The sequence below is a fragment of the Plecotus auritus genome, assembly GCF_963455305.1.
Source record: "Plecotus auritus genome assembly, chromosome: 4".
NCBI lineage: Eukaryota > Metazoa > Chordata > Mammalia > Chiroptera > Vespertilionidae > Plecotus > Plecotus auritus.
Window position 1 is genome coordinate 132,246,319 of NC_137775.1, and position 18,830 is coordinate 132,265,148.

General features: G+C 46.7%; 1 protein-coding gene across 4 annotated transcripts in view; it reads right to left on the reverse strand.

Moving 5' to 3' along the window:
- The window catches only part of SLC13A4 (solute carrier family 13 member 4), a 40,946-nt gene that overhangs the window by 14,614 nt on the left and 7,502 nt on the right, over positions 1 to 18,830 (reverse strand). For 2 of the 4 annotated variants that reach the window (XM_080666637.1, XM_080666638.1), the window contains exons 3-8: positions 10,042 to 10,178; positions 8,201 to 8,373; positions 7,769 to 7,823; positions 5,352 to 5,391; positions 4,505 to 4,579; positions 2,399 to 2,583 (exon numbers count right to left, since the gene is read on the reverse strand). In XM_080666637.1, the coding sequence (XP_080522763.1) occupies positions 2,399 to 2,583; positions 4,505 to 4,579; positions 5,352 to 5,391; positions 7,769 to 7,823; positions 8,201 to 8,373; positions 10,042 to 10,178 (665 nt within the window). Of the gene's footprint in view, positions 1 to 2,398; positions 2,584 to 4,504; positions 4,580 to 5,351; positions 5,392 to 7,768; positions 7,824 to 8,200; positions 8,374 to 8,693; positions 8,805 to 10,041; positions 10,179 to 18,830 lie in introns of those variants that run through there. The other 2 variants (XM_080666639.1, XM_080666640.1) reach the window with 2 other exon arrangements.

Here is an 18,830-nt window from a genome sequence, read left to right on the forward strand (position 1 = left end):
GGGAATCCACTTTCCTTTCACAGAATCCCTATTGCCCAGGTAAGCCACAGTTATGACTAAATGTACCATTTACCACCCAAGAAGTAGACTAAGGGAATATGAATTGGCCCAACCACAAAGTGAACCAGAAATTAAAGAGCAAAAACTCAGAGCCTGGACAGAGTAATATGATGTGAGGGGTTCATGAAGCTCAGATCTGGGGGATTAGGTCTTAAACTTTCATTGGTCCTTTCTCCTCCCTACTCCCTCCATCCCTCCCTTTTTCTTTCCTAATTTTCTTCCCGTTTCTGCTAAAATGAAAGATGTGTTTCGCCCTAGCTGGTTTGGCTCAGTGGATAGAGCGTCGGCCTGAGAACCGAAGGGTCCCAGGCTCGATTCCGGTCAAGGGCACATGCCTGGGTTGCACGCTCGGTCCAACGTGCAGGAGGCAGGCAATCAATGATTCCCTCTCATCACTGATGTTTCTATCTCTCTCTTCCTCTCCCTTCCTCTCTGAAATCATTTAAAAAAAAAAAAATATGTGTTGCCCTAACCGGTTTGGCTCAGTGGATAGAGTGTCGGCCTGCGGACACAAGGGTCCCAGGTTCGATTCCTGTCAAGGGCATGTACCTTGGTTGCGGGCACATCCCAAGTAGGGGGTGTGCAGGAGGCAGCTGATTGATGTTTCTCATCGATGTTTCTAACTCTCCCTCTCCCTTCCTCTCTGTAAAAAATCAATAAAATACATATAATATATTTTTAAAAATATGTGTTTCTCCTCTTGTCTGCTCTGGATCCCATCCCTTCTAGTTTTGCCAGAGACATCACTCTGTTTACCCCATCTCTCCCAAACCTGTAGTTTTCCTCTCATCTGGATCTTCCTGTCAGCACTTAGAAGTCTCCCATCTTAAAAACCCCTTCTTGGCCCTATTTCACTCTTCCTTTATTATGCCATTGCTCTTCTCTCTTCACAGCTGACTCCCATCTCATCACCTCCTCTTACTCTTCAACTCACTGAAACTGGGCTTCTTTTCCAGTCTCTTGACCAAATTGCTCCTGCCCCGGGTCACCAGTAACCTTCATGCCCCCAAATCAGATGGGTACAGTTCTGTCCTTATTTTGCTTGATCATTCCTTCCTCCTTGAAACACCTTCCTTCCGGTAGAATGACACCAGATTTTCCTCTTTCCTGTGTGATACTGTTTTATTCTGTCTTTTGTAGTCTCCTTTGAATGCTTGAGCTTAATACTTGTGCCCCCGCTCCACTTACTCTATGTGTTCTCCTGAGAAATCCCCTTCACTCATGGCTTCAATTTCCACGTGCACACCACCAGGACCGACTACTATCTAATTTGTGGGGCTCGGTACAAAATGCAAATGTGGGGCCCCTCATTCAGTTACTATTAAGGATTTCCAGATGGTGCCAACAGAGCATGAAGCCCAGCATGGGGCCCTTCTGAGAAGGGCGGCCCTGGGACGGCACAGATTGCACACCATGGAGACAGTTGCACAGGCCACAGCAAGTCTGTGCCAAAATTGAACCAAATCTATGCCGTTAGCCTCAAAATTTCTCCCGAGATTCAGAGCTGTGTCTCCTAGCCGGACATCTCCATTTCTATATCAACATTTCCTCATCTCTCCCCTCATTTAGGTCGAGGGCAACTCTGTTCCCCCAGCTGCTGAAGCCACGAGCCTGACAATTAGACCTGGCCTTTCCCTCTCAGGCTCTTTCTAATCCTACCAAGGCCTGTCAGGTCTACCTCTTGAGTACCTCCCAAACCTTGTCCTCCCCACTGCACTGTCAACCAGGCCACCATCAGCTCTCTCCTGGGCATCTGTAGCCGCGTTCCGCATTGTCTTCCTGCTGCCTTTCTCATTTCCAATCCACTTTCCTTTTTAAAACAAAAAATCCAAAATGAGCTTTCAAACTATAAACCTCATCACCTCACTTCAAGCCTAAAATTCTTCAAGGTTCTCATGGGCTTCGAATGAAGTCCAAGCTCCTTAGAGGGCCTTGCGAGGGCCTTTGTGGTCCGCCTGTCCACCTTCCTGGCCTCCTTTGCCCTCTTTCATTTTCTTTTACGTGCTCTGCCCTCTTGCACTGAGCCCTCCTACACACTGTTTGCTTTGGCTGGAAAATCTCCCTTCATCTAGTTCACGCCAACTCATGCTTCAGGTCTTTGCTTTTTGTCGTCGCCTCTTCGGGGAGGCACTGGGACTGGGTGACCTCCCCCAGCGGGGCTCTCCCAGCAGAACCCTGCCCTTCTCCAGTCACATTCAGTGGTAATGACTTGGTCATCTCTTTCCCTCTTGCTACAGAAACTGTTCTAGTTCCATTTTCTGCTATATCCTTAGCACCTTGTCACATTCCTGACACATGGGCGGTTAGTAGAAATTCGTTGACTAAGTCAATTACTTACTTGTTGAAGTGTTCCAAGAAAATGAGGCTGGTGGAGGTGCCAATGATAGTGGTCAGGCCGCCGATGGTAGCGGCGTAAGATATGCTCAGAGACAGGCACTTGCAGATCATTTGGTCATGGTGGGACTTGTACTTTCTGTTCAGTTCCTGGTTTCTGGGGCCGGACGTCGGGACTAGTGGCTTTTCCTACCAAAGGAAAATCAGTGACTCTCCAACCCAGCTCGGGCTGTCTGGCACATAAAGCATGAAAAACAGGGCACCGTGGTACAGCGGATAGGGTTTGAACTTGGGAGTCAGAGCGACAAATCCCAATGTCAGTTCTACCATTTTCCAACCCAGCGGCCCCTCCGAATTGCACTTTCTTCTATAAAATAGGAATAATCCTATTTTCTCTGCTAGATAGTTGTGAAGAATAGATGAAGTAATATATACAAAGCACTTAGAACACTCCCTGGCACTTAATGGGTGATAAGCTATTATTATTTTTGTTGTTGTTAATGTTATTAATATGTCCTATCTGTTACTTGAACTCCAATAAAACTGGTTGCTCTCCACTTAGTGTCTGAATAGCAAATAGAAGAAGGTTGATCTGTGTGGAGTTAGAATGACATCCCTGGTTGGGAGATGACAAAAACATAAGCCTTGGATTACAGAAGGAATCCAGCTTTCATTGGGCAGAGGGTCAACGTGTGTGACTCTCTCCTCCTTTCCTTCCTCACTCATTTCTCCTTCATGCCTACTGGTGTTTACTCCCCACTGTCCCCCTCCTCCTTGTATATAAGCCTCAGTCTTGCCATGGTCCTCTCGGGCCCTGCTTGGTCCAGATGATGGCTGTTCAGGGTCACAGGTTGCTGACCTCTGGCTTCAAGTGTGAACTATAGAAGCAAGTGACCCCATCCCCCTCCAGGCCTGGCCGTCCCTCATGAGTCTTCATGAGATTAGGAACAGCCTGGTGCAAATGTCAGGCCAGCTCAAAGGACAAGGCCACGTTGCCACATTTCTCAAAGCCCTTAACTACTTCCCTATCTTCCTAAGAGGGCCCAGGCACTTCTGGATTTTTCCAGACCTTCCTGAAACATTCATTGATTGTCAGAGCTGGAAGAAACCTCAGAGATTCTCCAGCCCAGTGGTTTGCCATGATCCTTTCTTCTAATGAAATTTTAGATGGACCTCCAATATATAAAATGTAAATGTGAAATTTAATTGGCATATATCTATTTTATGACCCAGTGTATACACATGTGGTCAGGGAGACTTGGACTTGGGTACATGATTTCATCTCTCTGCTTCATTTGAAACGGGAGGTTCAAAATTCCTACCTCAATGAACCAAGACAACAGAGAAAATGCTTAGCATAAGAAGTGTTTAATAAATGGTGGCAGTTTTTATGATGATGGATGGATGATAATTGAAATCATGTTGATAAACACACACATTTGAATCAAAGGTTAGAAGTGGCAGTTGTGATTTTATACAGCTTCAACATCTATTTTACTTCTGTATTTTGTTTAGTGGTATAATATCAGAAAAAATCCCATTCTCACAGAAAGACAGTTGCCTTAAAATCTCCAGATGTTAAAATATTTGCAGTGTCCCTGAAGCACCTTTGATCTTGGACACTTTCTGATCTGGATCAGGCCTCAGCTTTTATACTTAAAGAAGCTGGGGCTGCCTGGCCGGTTTGGCTCAGTGGATAGAGCATCGGCCTGCGGACTGAAGGGTCCCAGGTTCGATTCTGGTCAAGGGCATGTACCTTGGTTGCAGGCACATCCCCAGTAGGGGGTGTGCGGGAGGCAGCTGATCGATGTTTCTCTCTCATCCATGTTTCTAGCTCTATCCCTCTCCCTTCCTCTCTGTAAAAAATCAATAAAATATATTTTAAAAAAAATAAAGAAGCTGGGGCTCAGACAGTACAGTGCCTTGCCCAGTCAGCAGTGAGTTAGATGTTTTATCTCCATGGCACACGCAGGCCAGACAGGGATGTGGAGAAAGATGGTTTGGGGACAGCTCACTAGCTTGACGCCCTCGCAACTTCAAGACCAGTGCCCCTTGGGGAGCTCAAGGCATTTCATAAGGCAAATGGGGTCAGGAGGTGCAATTTAATTACCTGGGATGGGTGCTGCTTGTCTTGGTGGTTTGCTGTTTTCACGGGGGTGGTGATTATGGGTGCACCATTCAGGTTCTGTCGGGACAGAGACCATGACACTGTCAGGAGGAGCATGTGGTGGGCCTCGAGAAGTACCATTTAGCATCCCAGGGCCACCCCCCCTTTGGCACTATGGAGACCGGAGCCCAGAGGCCAGAGAGAGCATGCAGTGAAAGCCACCCAACTGTGCCTGCCTCCCTCCCAGGTTCCGTCCAGCCTGGTGTCAAGCACCCCATTTGAAGAGGCTTTTGAAATTTGGCAGAATATGGCTCTGTCCTTATAGGAGGGCTTGGCTTTCTGGGACTTCATAAGCTAATGAAGAATCCTTCATGTTTCTTTAACACAAAATGAAAAACTGTACCACAACAAAGCCCACAGTTTGCATGGATCAAGGTCCATCGATTGGAACTGATGTGAGAAGAGATGTAAAACCAGCTTTGGGGGAGGGAAGGAGGCCGAGCAGCAGTGTGCAGGTAGCTTTGCTTTCCTCTATAAATGTCCCATTTTTGTAATAAGATTTTTATAAATGGAATCCCCCCTGAAAGAAATCCAAAAGATGAATCTTTGGCTCTTGAAAACCTGGGGAGCTGACTATTGGGTTTCCATGAAAGAAGGCTAACCTGTGCTGTATGTGGCCACGCCCAGTACTCAGGGCTGGGGCTTGGAGCCAGACTCGGGGAGCACCCCTTTGTTCTCACATTCTGGGAGGCCATGGGACTCTAGGAGAAGCTGTCCAGCATCTCTGACCCTGAGTTATCTCAGGGGACTTTCAAGTATTGCAAAGCACAGAAAAAAGCCAAGGCCATACCTTGTTCTGCATCAGAGAAGTGAAGTCTGTAGTCGGGGTGCTGGAACAAAGCAAAGGCAGTGGGGAGATCAGCATGGACCAGCCTTCATGCGATGGGAACTCTTCCCACACACAGATCTCCCTTCATCTAGTTTACTCCCACTCATGCTCAGGTCTCTGACCCTTATCGTCACCTCTTCGGGGAGGTCTAATCTCACCTTAGTCTTCCTCACCTTCCAGAGATGCTGTCCCCATTCTTAGACTTGAGACTGACACTCCTAATAATAGCTAACATGGTGCCGGTTGGTGCTGAGTACTCAAGTATAGACTTTTTTAGCTCTCGTATTGCTACCTGCATTTACAGAGTAGGAAACTAGGCAGAGAGGTCTCTAACTTCCTGAGGGCAGCAGGTGGTAAGAGGCTTGCAGAGCAGGAGCTTGTCTCTGCCTGACTGGAGGTCACTATCAAGAAAGAGAAACCTGTGAGTGCTTATCTGAGGTGTGGGGAACAGGGAGGGCCCGCACCGCACATGGTGAAAGGCATGTGAGAGCAAGGAGATGGGGGCGTTTCTGATGGCACCTGCTCCTCAGCGGTGGTTGGTCAACTGCACATGCTGAGTCTCACACACCTGTTGGTCCCCAACTTTTGCCTTGAGTTGAAAGAAAGGTGAGAATCAAACTATCAGCATTACTGACATACATGAGCACTAAATGGATGTTTCTGGTTTGTCTTAGTTCTGAGAACAGTGGGTGCTGTGACCTCCCCCACTGTGAAGACAATGAGAGGTGCTGAACCCACGTGCAGGGCTTGGGGTCCTGTGGTCATCACTCATCCCCAGACTATTTGGGGGAAGGATAAGGAGCTGATAGGGTCCAGAGGGAAGTGTTCTTTGGAGAGAGTCGTTAGCCTGCCAGGAGTGTGGTGAGGTTTCCTCTCCTTCCTTCCCAAATTGGGTGAGGGCAGGCAAGGGACCCTCAGACTAGAGTTCTCAGAGAAGCATCCTCACACCAGAGTTCTAGGGACAACTCGAGCTTCTGCTTTGGAGTTTGGGGACATATTTTTGTCTAGAAAAGAACAAAGGTAAGAGGTCAGTGGGCGCTGCCTGAGAGCCAGAGTGAGGAGAAGGACCCCAGCCTGTGCTTTCAGTGCTCACCAGTCTTGTCAGGGGTGGGCACACATGGAAGGTAGCTGGGCTGGAACCAACCCGAAAAGGCAGAGGCCACCCCAGAACAAAGGGCTGTGGGGAGTGAGCTACCAGAACTCAGAACCAAGGGAGCATGAGTGGTTGTCTGGTAGCACCTCACCGCTGTCAGGCCCAGGGCTATGCAGAGGTAGCCCCAGGGGACACTCCTACTACACCTCCAGCCCAGACCGGCTTGCCCCTTTTCTTTCCTGCTCCCTGGAGAAGTCAGAGAGCAGAGTGAATTGGGGGAGAAGAGAGAGTTAACTCCCTTCCCCTCTTGTTTTTACCCCTGATTCTGCAGATCTGGCTGAAGGGGGTGGTGTGAGCATGAGAGGAGATGGGGAGAGGCGCTGGATGACAGAGTGGTGGGTGGGGGAGTTTTCAGATGAGTCTGGACTAGACTGCTGAACATCTGAAATCCAGGTCGTTCTCGTATCTGATGGGAACCAGAGGAGCTCTGGGCTTTGCCTGAGATATCGTCAAGGCTCGGGGTGGGGAGAACCCAATGTGCGATGTTGGGGAGTCTACCCCATTCCATACGCTGGTTTCACTCAATGTGAGTTCTCCATTTTTTATGAAAAGAGCAAATCGCAAGCCTGAGCTCTAGTATAAATCCAGCTTTTAAAGTGTGATATTCATCACGGAATACCTTGAAAGCCACAGTTTGACATTGAATCTCCAGAAGAAAGCTATTGATAGATTGAACTCACATGAGTGTTTGAGACTATTTCTGCTTTTTCTAGTTCCTTCTTTTCATCATCCCTTGGCTCTCACCACTGTCCTCTAGTCCCCTACCTTCCACCTAGTTTTTATCTGCCATATCTATAAGACCCAATCCAGTGAGACCATATCTATAAATTTTTGTGATTCTCTAAGAATGTCCGGTGACATCTATTGTGTGAATATTTTCCCATTGATAGATTAAACATATTATTCTCCTAAGAGGGACGTTAATGTAGAGAAATTCAACTTGGTAGATATATAGACCATCAATATACCCCCTCAGATTTAGTGTTGTCTTTTTATCTCTCCCCGATCACTGCAATACCCTGTGTTAAGGAAGTTGCCTTCCAGATCTTGGCAAGGTGCTCCCAGGTGTGGAGAGGAAATCAGGGCAAGGGGAGGTGATGGCCTGGCAAGATGTGAGTGTGGCCTGTACGTCTGAAAGAGCTGTGTATGGGCTCGGGTCCCAGCTTTCCTGACCTCAGAATGGACCTGGAGAGGTTCTGCCTGGGAGGCGGGCAGTCATACTCACTCTTCATTGACAAAGATGAGTTCCAGAGAAGGCTGGCTATTGTTTACACCAAGACCTATAGTAGGAAAGGAAAGCAGGGAATGAGATGAGGAGGCTGGACCTGCCTCCATAGCAAGGGCTCAGGGGCTCAGGGCTGAGTGGGGAAATTGGGCATAAAGGCTTCTGCTGGAGCCTGGTGCATTAAGCTCCCCAACCCCCTGAAGGTGTGGTGGGACTTGTGGCTTGTCCTGACCCTTGAGTGTTGGGAGAAAGGAACAGTGGTGGCTGCTGTCAGTGGGGGAAGAATAAAGATTTGGCAGTTGGGGGAGGGTCTCAGGGAAGCTTCAAGCTGTGAGGACTGGTATGGGATGGAGGGAGGGAGGAGGAAGCAGCAGATGAGGGCACCGGGCTGGTATCACAGGAGGAGGGCAGAGGGACTCCAGCAAACTGTACTGGTGGGCTCGGCCTCCTCGGTGTTGGAGTTGCTGGCCATGAGCTGGTCCTCCTCGGCATTGACCAGCTCCTGCAGGACGGCCTCCACGATGGGCATCACCATGGCGGTGGTGGACGTGTTGGAGAGCCACATGGAGAGCAGTGTGGTACAGCTCATGAAGCAGAGCAGCAGCCTGGAAGGCAGGGAGGGCAGGCAGAGCGTCAGCAGCAGGGCAACCCCCAACTGCCCGTCTCCCAGGGCTCCTGGGGGGCCTCCAACAGACCTGATGGTGTTGGCCTAGAACACCGTGGCCAGAATTTATCCAAAATAATTGAGTTTTTATGTCTTCCCTTGGCTTTGTACTCTCAGGGCTTGGCACAGAGTAAACAGTAAATAAACACTTGTTGAATGATGAATGAATCACACTTCATGGGCTGGCAGCTTGAGCCGGAAAAAAGCCCTTACTTAAGCAAAGAATAGCTTTGGTTGTGGGGTCAGAGGGCATGGCCTTACCAATTGCTCCTCTCTCTGTGGATATTAGCTTGGGGATGAAGTATGTTCTTTGTGTGGAAAGGAATTCTATTTTCCCTTGCAGCCAGCAGTTCTATGAGCACCATGACATGCCTTGCTTTGCAGCCAAGTCACCACAGTTAGTGACCAAAACATAAAGCTTACAGTCCCGCCATCTTGTCCCACTGTCAATCTGCTGGAGTCACAGACGAGTCCATATCACTGGAAGCACCTTCCAGCTTGTGCTTACAGGGTCAGCACTTGGAGGAAAACACAAAGATAGCTCTCCAGTTATTTCTCGTTGGCTTTGAAAACATGCAGTTGTGTTTGTGCAGACATGGTTCTCATTTCCATAAGACAAGCCAACATAAAGATGACCATGTTTATTACTCTAAATGGAACCATTGACTGAACACCTGGGACCGCACCTGTATCACGGGAGTCGTGTCTTGGTGGGCCAAGGTCCTGATGGTGTTTTGTTCGCTTGCCCTGGATATGCAAGCGCAGAGCACCACAGGGGGTGGCAACTTGCTGGGATTGAGGTAAATGGAGACAAGTGGGAACTCAACGGGATACAAATTCATGAAGACAGTACACAGAGCTCTTAAAGGGCCTCAGAGTCCCTAGATGACGGGAGGAGGCGAGTTATGCTGAATGAAGCTGCAGTTAAGTGGGAGACAGGAACATCCTTTTAGGCAAAATCTAATGATTAATATTGAAAACAAATCCCAAATTATTTGTTTAGACCCTAAAGGGGTTGTTTGACTCCCAAAGGAGTCAGGGCAGTTTACATAAAATGTAGCAAGAAAGCTGTGCAGCGGAGCAGGGGTGAGGTTATCCTGACAGCCAGCCTGACTTTCCTGCACATTTCCCAAGGCTGCGACTCTCTCCCACCTCTTGAAGCACAGAGAAAAGACCAGGCTGCGAGGGCAGGCCTTGCATGGCAGACGTGGTCAAATGCACCAGGACAACATGTCTGGCCTGGTCAGTGAAACTGTCACATCTCCTTAATGACAGAGGAGAAGCCACCACTTCCTGTCCAGCCTGTTTCCTGATGAACCCGAAAAAGGTTGGGAACCAGTTTAGGTTAGTCCGTCCTGTTTCACCCAATGAGCCCTTCCCATTATGTAACCCATCCCCTTCACAGAATGGGTTGCTCAGATACATTGTTTAGACTGTGACAGTAAGTGACCCCAGAGTCACACTCTCAAATCCCCATTCCATGGTTACAGGCCCTGCCGTTGGAGGGGGAGGTGGGAGCCACTGGCCTTGCTGGTCACCCCATCCCCACCGGTAGAAGTGGACATGCCCCAGTGGCCCACTACGGCTGGACACCCCCAGTGCCACTTACATGCCCGGTTTGGCTCCGGCCATCATGACCATGCGCAGAGCAATGCGCTTGTGCAGGTTCCACTTCTCAACGGCAGCCGCCACGCAGATGACTCCCACCAGCAGCAGCGTGGTGTTCTTGAAGTACTCGGCCGCCACCTGCAGGGGCCAGCAGGTCACCCCCACCCTGCCCAGGGCCCACTCCCCCTCCATGCCCCTCCCCCATGGCCTGCCCTTCCCCACCCCTCCCCAGCATGGCCATGCCAGACGAGTCTTATCCTCAACCAGGCAAACAAGAATCAGGGAGTTGATGGTTATTACAGTAGCTAACTGTAACATATATTTAAAAACTTTTTGTTTTTAATTTATATATACATATACACATACTACCTTGGGCAGGCTCTATCTTAAGAACTTCACAAAGATTATTTAATTAAACCTGCCAATAACCCCATAAGGTCAATATTCTTCTTCACCTTTTTAAAGATATAAAAACATTATAAATATGATTTCAAAGAATAACCATACTTATAATTTTATCTTAATCCTTAAAATTATTTAAATAATTGTTTGTTCCCAAGTGTCATTTTTTCTTTAGCTTTTTTGTTGTTGTTGTTAGAAAATCAATACATGACCATTATGGAAAACTTCAAAATATAGAAATTTAGCCCTGGCTGGTTTGGTTCAGTGGTTAGAGTGTGGGCCTGTGGACCGAAGGGTCCCAGGTTCAATTCCTTGGTTGCAAGTTCCCCAGTCCCGTTAGGGGTGTATATGGGAGGCAACCAATTGATGTGTCTTTCACATGTCTATGTTTCTCTCTCTCTCTCTCCCCGACTCCCATTCTCTAGAAATCAATGGAAAAACTATCCTCAGGTGAGAATTAAAAAGCAAACAAACAAATAAAAATATAGAAATTTAAAGATAAAATTACCCTGAAGCCTATTGATACATTATTGGATTTATACAATATGTACAGTTTTATATCCTGCTCTTTTTTTCTATTACATCATACCCTGCTCATTTTCTTATGAGATTTAAATTTATTGGAAAAAATTTATGTTAATGGCAGCATAATGTACCATAACATTTATTTGGCCATTTTCTTTATGTTGAATATTTAATTTAGTTTTTTTTTGTTGTTGTTTTTCCCTACTACAAATGCTTAAATTGTTAACCTTATATAAATGTGATTATTTCCTTAGGATAGAGTTCTTAAGGTGCCTTTATAACTAACCTTAAACCTTAAAATTTTATTCAATTTAAATAACTCTAAATAATCCAAAATTCCAAAGAGTTTCAAAAATGATAATAGTAAAAGGAATACCCACATACTATCTTTCTCTCTACATAGTTTTTTTGTTGTTGTTGTTCTGAACAATTTGAGGGTAAGTTACATAGATTTTGGCCCTTTAACCCCAAATACTTCTGTGTATTATTTCCTAAGAATAGGGTTTTTGTCTTACACAACCACAGTACCAGTTACCAACTCCTTCCCACTTTTTAGTGATGAGGAAATTGAGACTGAGGCCTGCTGAAAAGATGTTTCACATGTTTGGGGTCCATGGACCAACTATTCATTGATTCCCTTCCTCACTTGGCACATTCTCTTCTCATCTCTGCTTGTACGCACTGCTCAGACTTCAACTCCCAGGTCAGGCCCATGCCCTCCGAAAACCTTCCTCAGGACCCGGGACTCTAGCTTCTGACTCCAGGCTGTTCCCTCCGGGCACCATTAATTCCACGTGTCACAGAACACTGAGGGCAATGCTCGAATTGTTGCTTGGTGCCGTACTGTTTATTTATTTTCTTTATTGATTAAGGTATTACATATGTGTCCTTATCCCCCCGTTGCCCCCCATGCCCACCCCCACTCATGCCCTCACCCCCCTGGTGTCTGTGTCCATTGGTTAGGCTTATATGCATGCATACAAGTCCTTTGGTTGATCTCTCCGCTTTACCCCCACCCTCCCCTACCTTCCCTCTGAGGTTTGACGGTCTGATCAATGCTTCTTTGTCTCTGTTCATCAGTTTATGTTGGTCATTATATTCCACAAATGAGTGAGATCATGTGACATTTCTCTTTGACTGGCTTATTTCGCTTAGCATAATGCTCTCCAGTGGATTAAAAAACTGTGGTACATCTACACAATGGAATACTACACTGCAGTAAAAAAGACGGAATTCTTACCATTTGCAACAGCATGGATGGAACTTTATTTTTTTTATGTGAACCTCTCTTGTCTCCTGATCAAATTTTAGTCTTTCCAATTTTAGTCTTTCTGTATCTATCAACGCCTGGTAGAATAACATGAGAATTGCTCCCAGCAATGCAACCAAGACAGAGCCTCAGTGGAAAGATACGCAGAAAAGTTTAACTTCTAACTTAGGAACCCTCTTACAGTGAGGAAACAAGAACATTTTTTAACTGTAGGAAGAGGAAACATTGAATAGAAAAGGAAACGTGACATTATATAGTGTTTGAAGTAAACAGTATTTACATAATCACACTGTTAACCATTGATTAGGGAAGTAACAAAAATTGTGATATACTCATGTCAGGAGAATGAAGGGAGGGGGATCCAGGGATGTAGGAGACTTACTCATATCATAGGGTTAACATGCCCTAGCTGGTTTGGCTCAGTGGATAGAGCGTCGGCCTGTGGACTGAAGGGTCCCAGGTTCGATTCTGGTCAAGGGCACATGCCCGGGTTGCAAGCTCAGTTCTCAGTAGGGGGCATGCAGGAGGCAGCCAATCAATGATACTCTCTTATCATTGATGTTTCAATCTCTCTCTCACTCTCCCTTTCTCTCTGAAATCAATAAAAATATATTTTAAAAAATACCATAGGGCTAAACTCAAGAATTAAAATCAGAATACATAGAGGAATGAGGAGCTTTGTACCAGGAGAAGCAGTTAGCAAATTTAAAAGTTACTAACCCAAGGGGACACCTATAATACTTGAAACAATAAAGATACATTAAAAAAATAAAAGTTAAAAAAAAAATAAAAAAATAAAAGTTATTGACCCAGGGTAAGGGGAGGTGGGGTTTGGGGAGGGTGCAGTGGGGAAGGGTGGAGGAAGGAAACTGCTGGTTTTCCATTGTGTTTCAGTATTGTTTGAGCTTTAAACTCAGCATGGGACACTTTGATAACATAAAAGTCAAAATAAAGGCAGTCGGCTCCCTTTCCCCCTTCTCCCTCTTGTCCCCGTGATTTCCTTGTGTCTGGTTGATGAGTTTTGTGTAGGAGACTGGGCATCTGCCCTCTCTGTGACCATTTCCTGGAGGAAGAGTCCTCTGCTTCTGGGTAAACTAGTTCTTGTCCTCAACCCCAGGCTTCACTAACGCTGTCACTGTGCTCCCAGAGGGCGGAGAAGGCTCCCTGCTCCGCTGGGCTGGTGTCTGGCTGCAAAGGGTGGGGAAGCCACTGGGCTGGGCCCAGGGATGGAGATGCTGCCCCCTAGTGGGAGGTGGAAGCAGGCAGGGATACCTGCGGGCAACTGCACCCTTCCCTTCCCTTCCCAGGATACCTAGGAGGTAACTTTGTGGTGGAACCAGTGTTTTAATTTCCTCTGTGTACCAAGGAGGGAAGTCCTAGCACTGGCCCTAAATACCTGGGCCCATATCAGCTTAAGTAAGATGCTGGCTCTATGCTGCTGTCTGATTTTGTTTGGTGGGCTCAGGTCTACTCAGTGCCCTCCCCGCCCCCTAGTAAGTGATGCGAAGCGCTTGGGCGGTGAGCCTGGGTGTAGTTTGTGATTAGGGAGTAATGCAGTCAAGTCATAAAGAGTGGGGTCTCTGCAGTCAGCCAGAACTGGGCTGTGAGGCCCTGGGTAAGTTAGTCAACCTCTCTGGGCTTCATTTTTCTTTTCTTTTTTTTTCATCTAGAAATAAAAGAGGATTATGTGAGCTCCTACCTTTTGTAAAGCTGTTGTGAAGATTAAATGGCACATGGCCACCGCATTGACAACTGGGATTCCTGGCGGTGCTTCCCATTACTAAGTGGGCCACACAAAGGCTGACCGGGTCCGAGGCCATTGCACACTGAGTGGGCCCAGGCACAGGACTGCCTTTTCGCTTTTATAAATTAAAATCCTGTCCAATGGTGGTGTTTGTTAGCTGTCTGGCCCACTGAATTTCTTTTACAATAAACTCTGGAGTTCTAGGATTCTTAATGATTATGTTAATCATTTCCTAAAACGTGTTGTGTGCTTACATTTGCACTAAGTATTCTTTCCCCCACTATCTAATTTCCAAGATTAATATTCTGTGAGTTGGGAAACTCTGTGATGAAGCTTGTTAGAATTATGTGCACAGAGAAGAAAGATTTTAAAGTGAGTGCTCCTCCCACGAGTAGAATGCATGGTTTGGTGACATTCTCAGTGGTGGTTTATTGCCCTTTTCTGCTCTGTGGTTTTTCTCAGTGTGCCAAGTCACTGGATTTGGAGAGCAGAGGTGTTTCTGGACTGAGTTTTAGAAGGGATTGGCTCAAGGAAGCTGCTTTGAAAAGGCCGAGCAGAGTACAACAATTTAGAGCTTGGGTTCTGGACTTCAGGCTGCTTGGTTTCAGGGGTTGCTTGATTGTCTAGACGAGTTATATGCTCTTAGATAAACAGCTGAACCCTTGTAGCTTGTCACTCTAAACTTCTCAGTGTGATTAATAATACGTGGCTCATTTACTCCATCATGACATAGGCCTCCAGTAAAATCACGCAGGCAAGGCTCTTAGGACAGTGCCTGGCATGTAGGAAGTGCTCAATAAATGTTCATTATGATCATTAAAGAAGTAAGAAAAAGCTCCAAGATGAGATTGAGGGTTAGGAAGCAGGGGTGCCAGCATGATCAACTGAAGGAATGAGAGAAATAAGTGAAATAAAGAGCAAGGTGGACCTAAAAGACAAAAATTCCTCCAGATTTTCTTAATTGAAGGGCAAGCAAGTGCATCGCCAGAGCTTTCTGACCTAGCCGGGATCCACAAGGACAGAAATGCTGCTGAATGTAGTTCGTTAACTAACCAGTTCATCGTTAGTGAACTGCAGGTGACATCTGTTAGTGACAAGCTTTTAAAAACATCACTTAGGACACAATTATCTATTGCTCTCTAGATAGGTTTTCAAAAAATGTTTTGAAGTTTTTTAAAAAGGTGAGGGGGGGAAGTATAGAGTTTCCTCAAAAAAATTAAATATGAAACTCCCATTTGTCCTAGTGATCCCACTTCTAGGAATATATCCTAAGAAACCCCAAACACCAATCAGAATGAATGTATGCACCCCTACACTCATAGCAGTGCAATTTGCAATAGCTAAGATCCAGAAACAGCCCAAGTGCCCATCAGTAGATGAGTGGATAAAAAAGCTGTGGTACATTTACACCATGGAATACTATGCAACTGTAAAAAAAGAAGGAACTCTTATCATTTGCAACAGCATGGAGGAACCTGGAGAATATTATATTAAGTGAAATAAGCCAGTCAGAGAATGACAAGTATCACATGATCTCACTCATATGTGGAATCTAATGAACAAAATAAACTGATGAACAAAATAGATCCAGAGACCTAGAAGCACGGAACAGACTAATAAATCTCAGAGGGAAGGCGGGGAGGGTGAGTGGGGAGAGATTAACCAGGGAACTTATAAGCATGTATGCATAACCCATGGACACAGAAGGCCTGGGAGGAGGGCTACGGGGCTTCGGGGTGGAGGGGGTCAATGAGGGAAAAAGGCACATCTGTAATACTTTCAACAATAAAGATAAATTTAAAAAATAAAAAGGGGAGGGGAGCTATAGATCTATTGCTAGAAGTTTGAGGAGAGTGGAAATCTGGCTGTTAACCTCAGACTCACACTCAGAATAGTGTGCCATCCTCATGACTCCCCAGGAGGTAGGCCTGTCTATCATTGGCAGCTTTCAGACAAGTACATGGCAGTTTAGAGAGGTTACTCAGCTTGCTCAAGCCTAGTCAGTGCCCAAACTGATTCCCACTCCATTCTGCCTCACTTCCAGTGTGGATCCAGGCCATTTCCACATGGCCATTCTCCTTGCTCATGGCCAAGGCAGACAGGGACCAGCAGGGTGTGTGGACCTGACATGGGCATTCGGTGGCTTTGGGTGGGTCCCCTGGGAATCTCAGCCAGTCAGCACCCTGCTGCTGGCCTCAGACCCTGGCACCCTGGCTCTCTTGTCAAGTCAGCTGTCAGTGGGCTTCTGCAAATGGCAGGTATGTCACAACCCCTCAGGAGGCCAGCAGTGGCCTCTGGCAGTGGACCTATTTTGAGGTTTTTTTGGTTCATCTGAACAATTTTGCAGCCAAATCCTGTAAACCCCAGGAGTGGATGCCTGGACGGTTCCCCATGAGAGAGGGAGCCCCCACCACGCCATTGCAGCTGGTTCCTGAGCTGAGCAGCCAAGTCCTTTGTATCTGGCTCTCAGCCCTTCCCAGGGCAGGATGCTGCATCTACTGGATACCTGTATGTGAATGCCACCTAAGCCACCTGATTTGAGGGCAGAGGCTTTCAAATCACACTCACTGCCTGTGGGAAGGGCCCTAGCAGCCTGGGCTCTGGGCCCCCATCCCTAATTTGAGTAGGACTTCCTCTTTCATCCCTGTATGTATTGGGTCTCCTGAGATTGGATGAAAGAAAATATTTTGTTGCTTATAAAAACATTTTTTGCAAACTGTACCCTAGAGAAGCTCAAGCAGAGAGCCCAGATGGGTGCTGACCTGGCCCTGAAGTTGGCCCAGCTCCTGCATAGCTGGACATGCTGACATAAAGAGCCCCCAGTTCCTCCAGGACGGTCTGAGCTGCCCCAGTGGAGGAAACTGGGCTGGGCTCTGCGCCCAGAGGCGAAGGGCTGGCTCCTTCTTTCCCACAGAAACATCGGCTTGGCCTCAAAGGCTATGAGATCTAGATGTTCCTGGTTCCAGTCCCTGCTAAGGCCTGGGTGTGGAGCTCCTCTCTGGGCTGTGTCCGGATGGCTGTGGATGACTGGCAGCCTGGAGTTAGGCAGGTGACCAGGCCCAAGTGCTCGGCCTACATCTGCCCAGGCCTGTATGCAGAAGGGTCAGCCTCCATGGTGAGCGGAGGCCAGAAGGCAGAGTGGAGATTGGTGTATTGAATGCTCCAGGTTTAAACAAACAGAGAAAGCTGGAGTCTAGGCATTGGTCAGGAATCCAGCAGGTCAGAATGTTCAGGAACAAACAGGGAAGCAGATTCATGACACCAGACCCAGGCATCACTTGGCTGTTATGGCTGTTTTGTTATCCCAGCCGGACCTGCTTCTCTTGACCTGACAGGAACTGGAATCTGAACAAGACTTGCGGGGGGCCTGCAATGAAGGGCCACTGAGGCGGTGGAGGGTGTGTGTGTCTGTGCGCACTCGGGAGGGGTAGAGAGAGAGCAGAGTAATCACTCCTGACCCTGGGCGTCCTGGCAACTATCCCAAGCCCCAACATTCAAACCAGGCTGTTTATTGCCCCAGAGACCCCTTTGCCCCCACCTCTATGCCTTTCTCCTATAAACAGTAAATCTTAGCTAGCTTGATTGACACAGGTACTGTCCCATTAGAAGGCCTTAGAGAACTTTAGAAGCAGATACAATGACAGCAGTGGCACATGCTGGAGGCAAAACCAAAACCTAAAAGCAAATCTAAAATATAGGTCCGAGCTCTGTATACCAGTAGAGAGAAGTATTGGCCAGATGCCCACAAGATCACAGAATCCTAAAGTCAAGGGGTCCTTAGAGTCCAACCCTCTCCCTAGGCACAAAGTCTACCTCTCGCATCCTTAACATGGTCATGTGGCTACACTTCCAGGGACAGGAACACCAGGACTACACATGCAGCCCCTCAGGCTTCGCTCCCACACAGCAGGATCTCCCTTACGGTGCTTTGATTCTTAGGTTCTGGTTTGACCTGTGAGCTGGTGTGTTGAGCTGTAGAAGCCAGAAATCCTGCTCCTCTTGAGTTTTCTCTATTCCTCATGTGACTCACATTTAGATTTTTGGTATCTTGGCTAGCTACCTCTGAATGAGCTCCTATCCAGAACCTGATGCTTTGGACACATATGTTTGTCAATTCAGCAGATTTCAGTACATTTTGGCCAATGGTTAAGAGCACAAGTTCTGGGATCATTCAAATCCTGGGTTCAAGCTTTACTATTTATTAGCTGTGTAGCCTCCAGTAAGTTACTTAACCTCTCTGAACTTCAGTTTCCTTCTCTGTAAAGTGAAGATAAAAATAATAGCCACTTTATAGAGGATTAAATGATAGAATGCATGTAAAAGACCTCCCATAGTGCCTGGCATAAGGTAAATGCTAGAAATTCTGGCAGCCACATTGTACTGGTAGATGATGCATGCTGAGTTTGTACTCAACACAGAGCCAAGGGTCTTTTTCACACGCACTGTTAACATTTATCCTCATTAAATTTCATTTTGTCAGTTTTAGTTCATTGTCTTAGTCTGTCAACATTGATTCTGTCATCATACAGTAGCTAGCCCATCCATCTCTGAGTCATCTGCAAATTCAATAACATGCCTTTTATATTTTCACTTGGGCTCTCCCTCCAGTCCGCTGCCAATACATTACTCAAGAGTCTCTAGGCTCTGCTAGTTAACCAGCATTCAAGTTACTCGACTGTGCTATTGTCCAGCCCATATTGGCTCCTTTGATTGGGAAATTTTTTCCTATGGAAATTGTGTAGGCTCCAAAGAAAAAGTTAATTTATGTTCAACAACTTTTGTTTAAAAGACCAGGGAAATTATAAAGCTGTTTAGAAAGACTTCAATCAAAAAATGGTCAACATAAGCT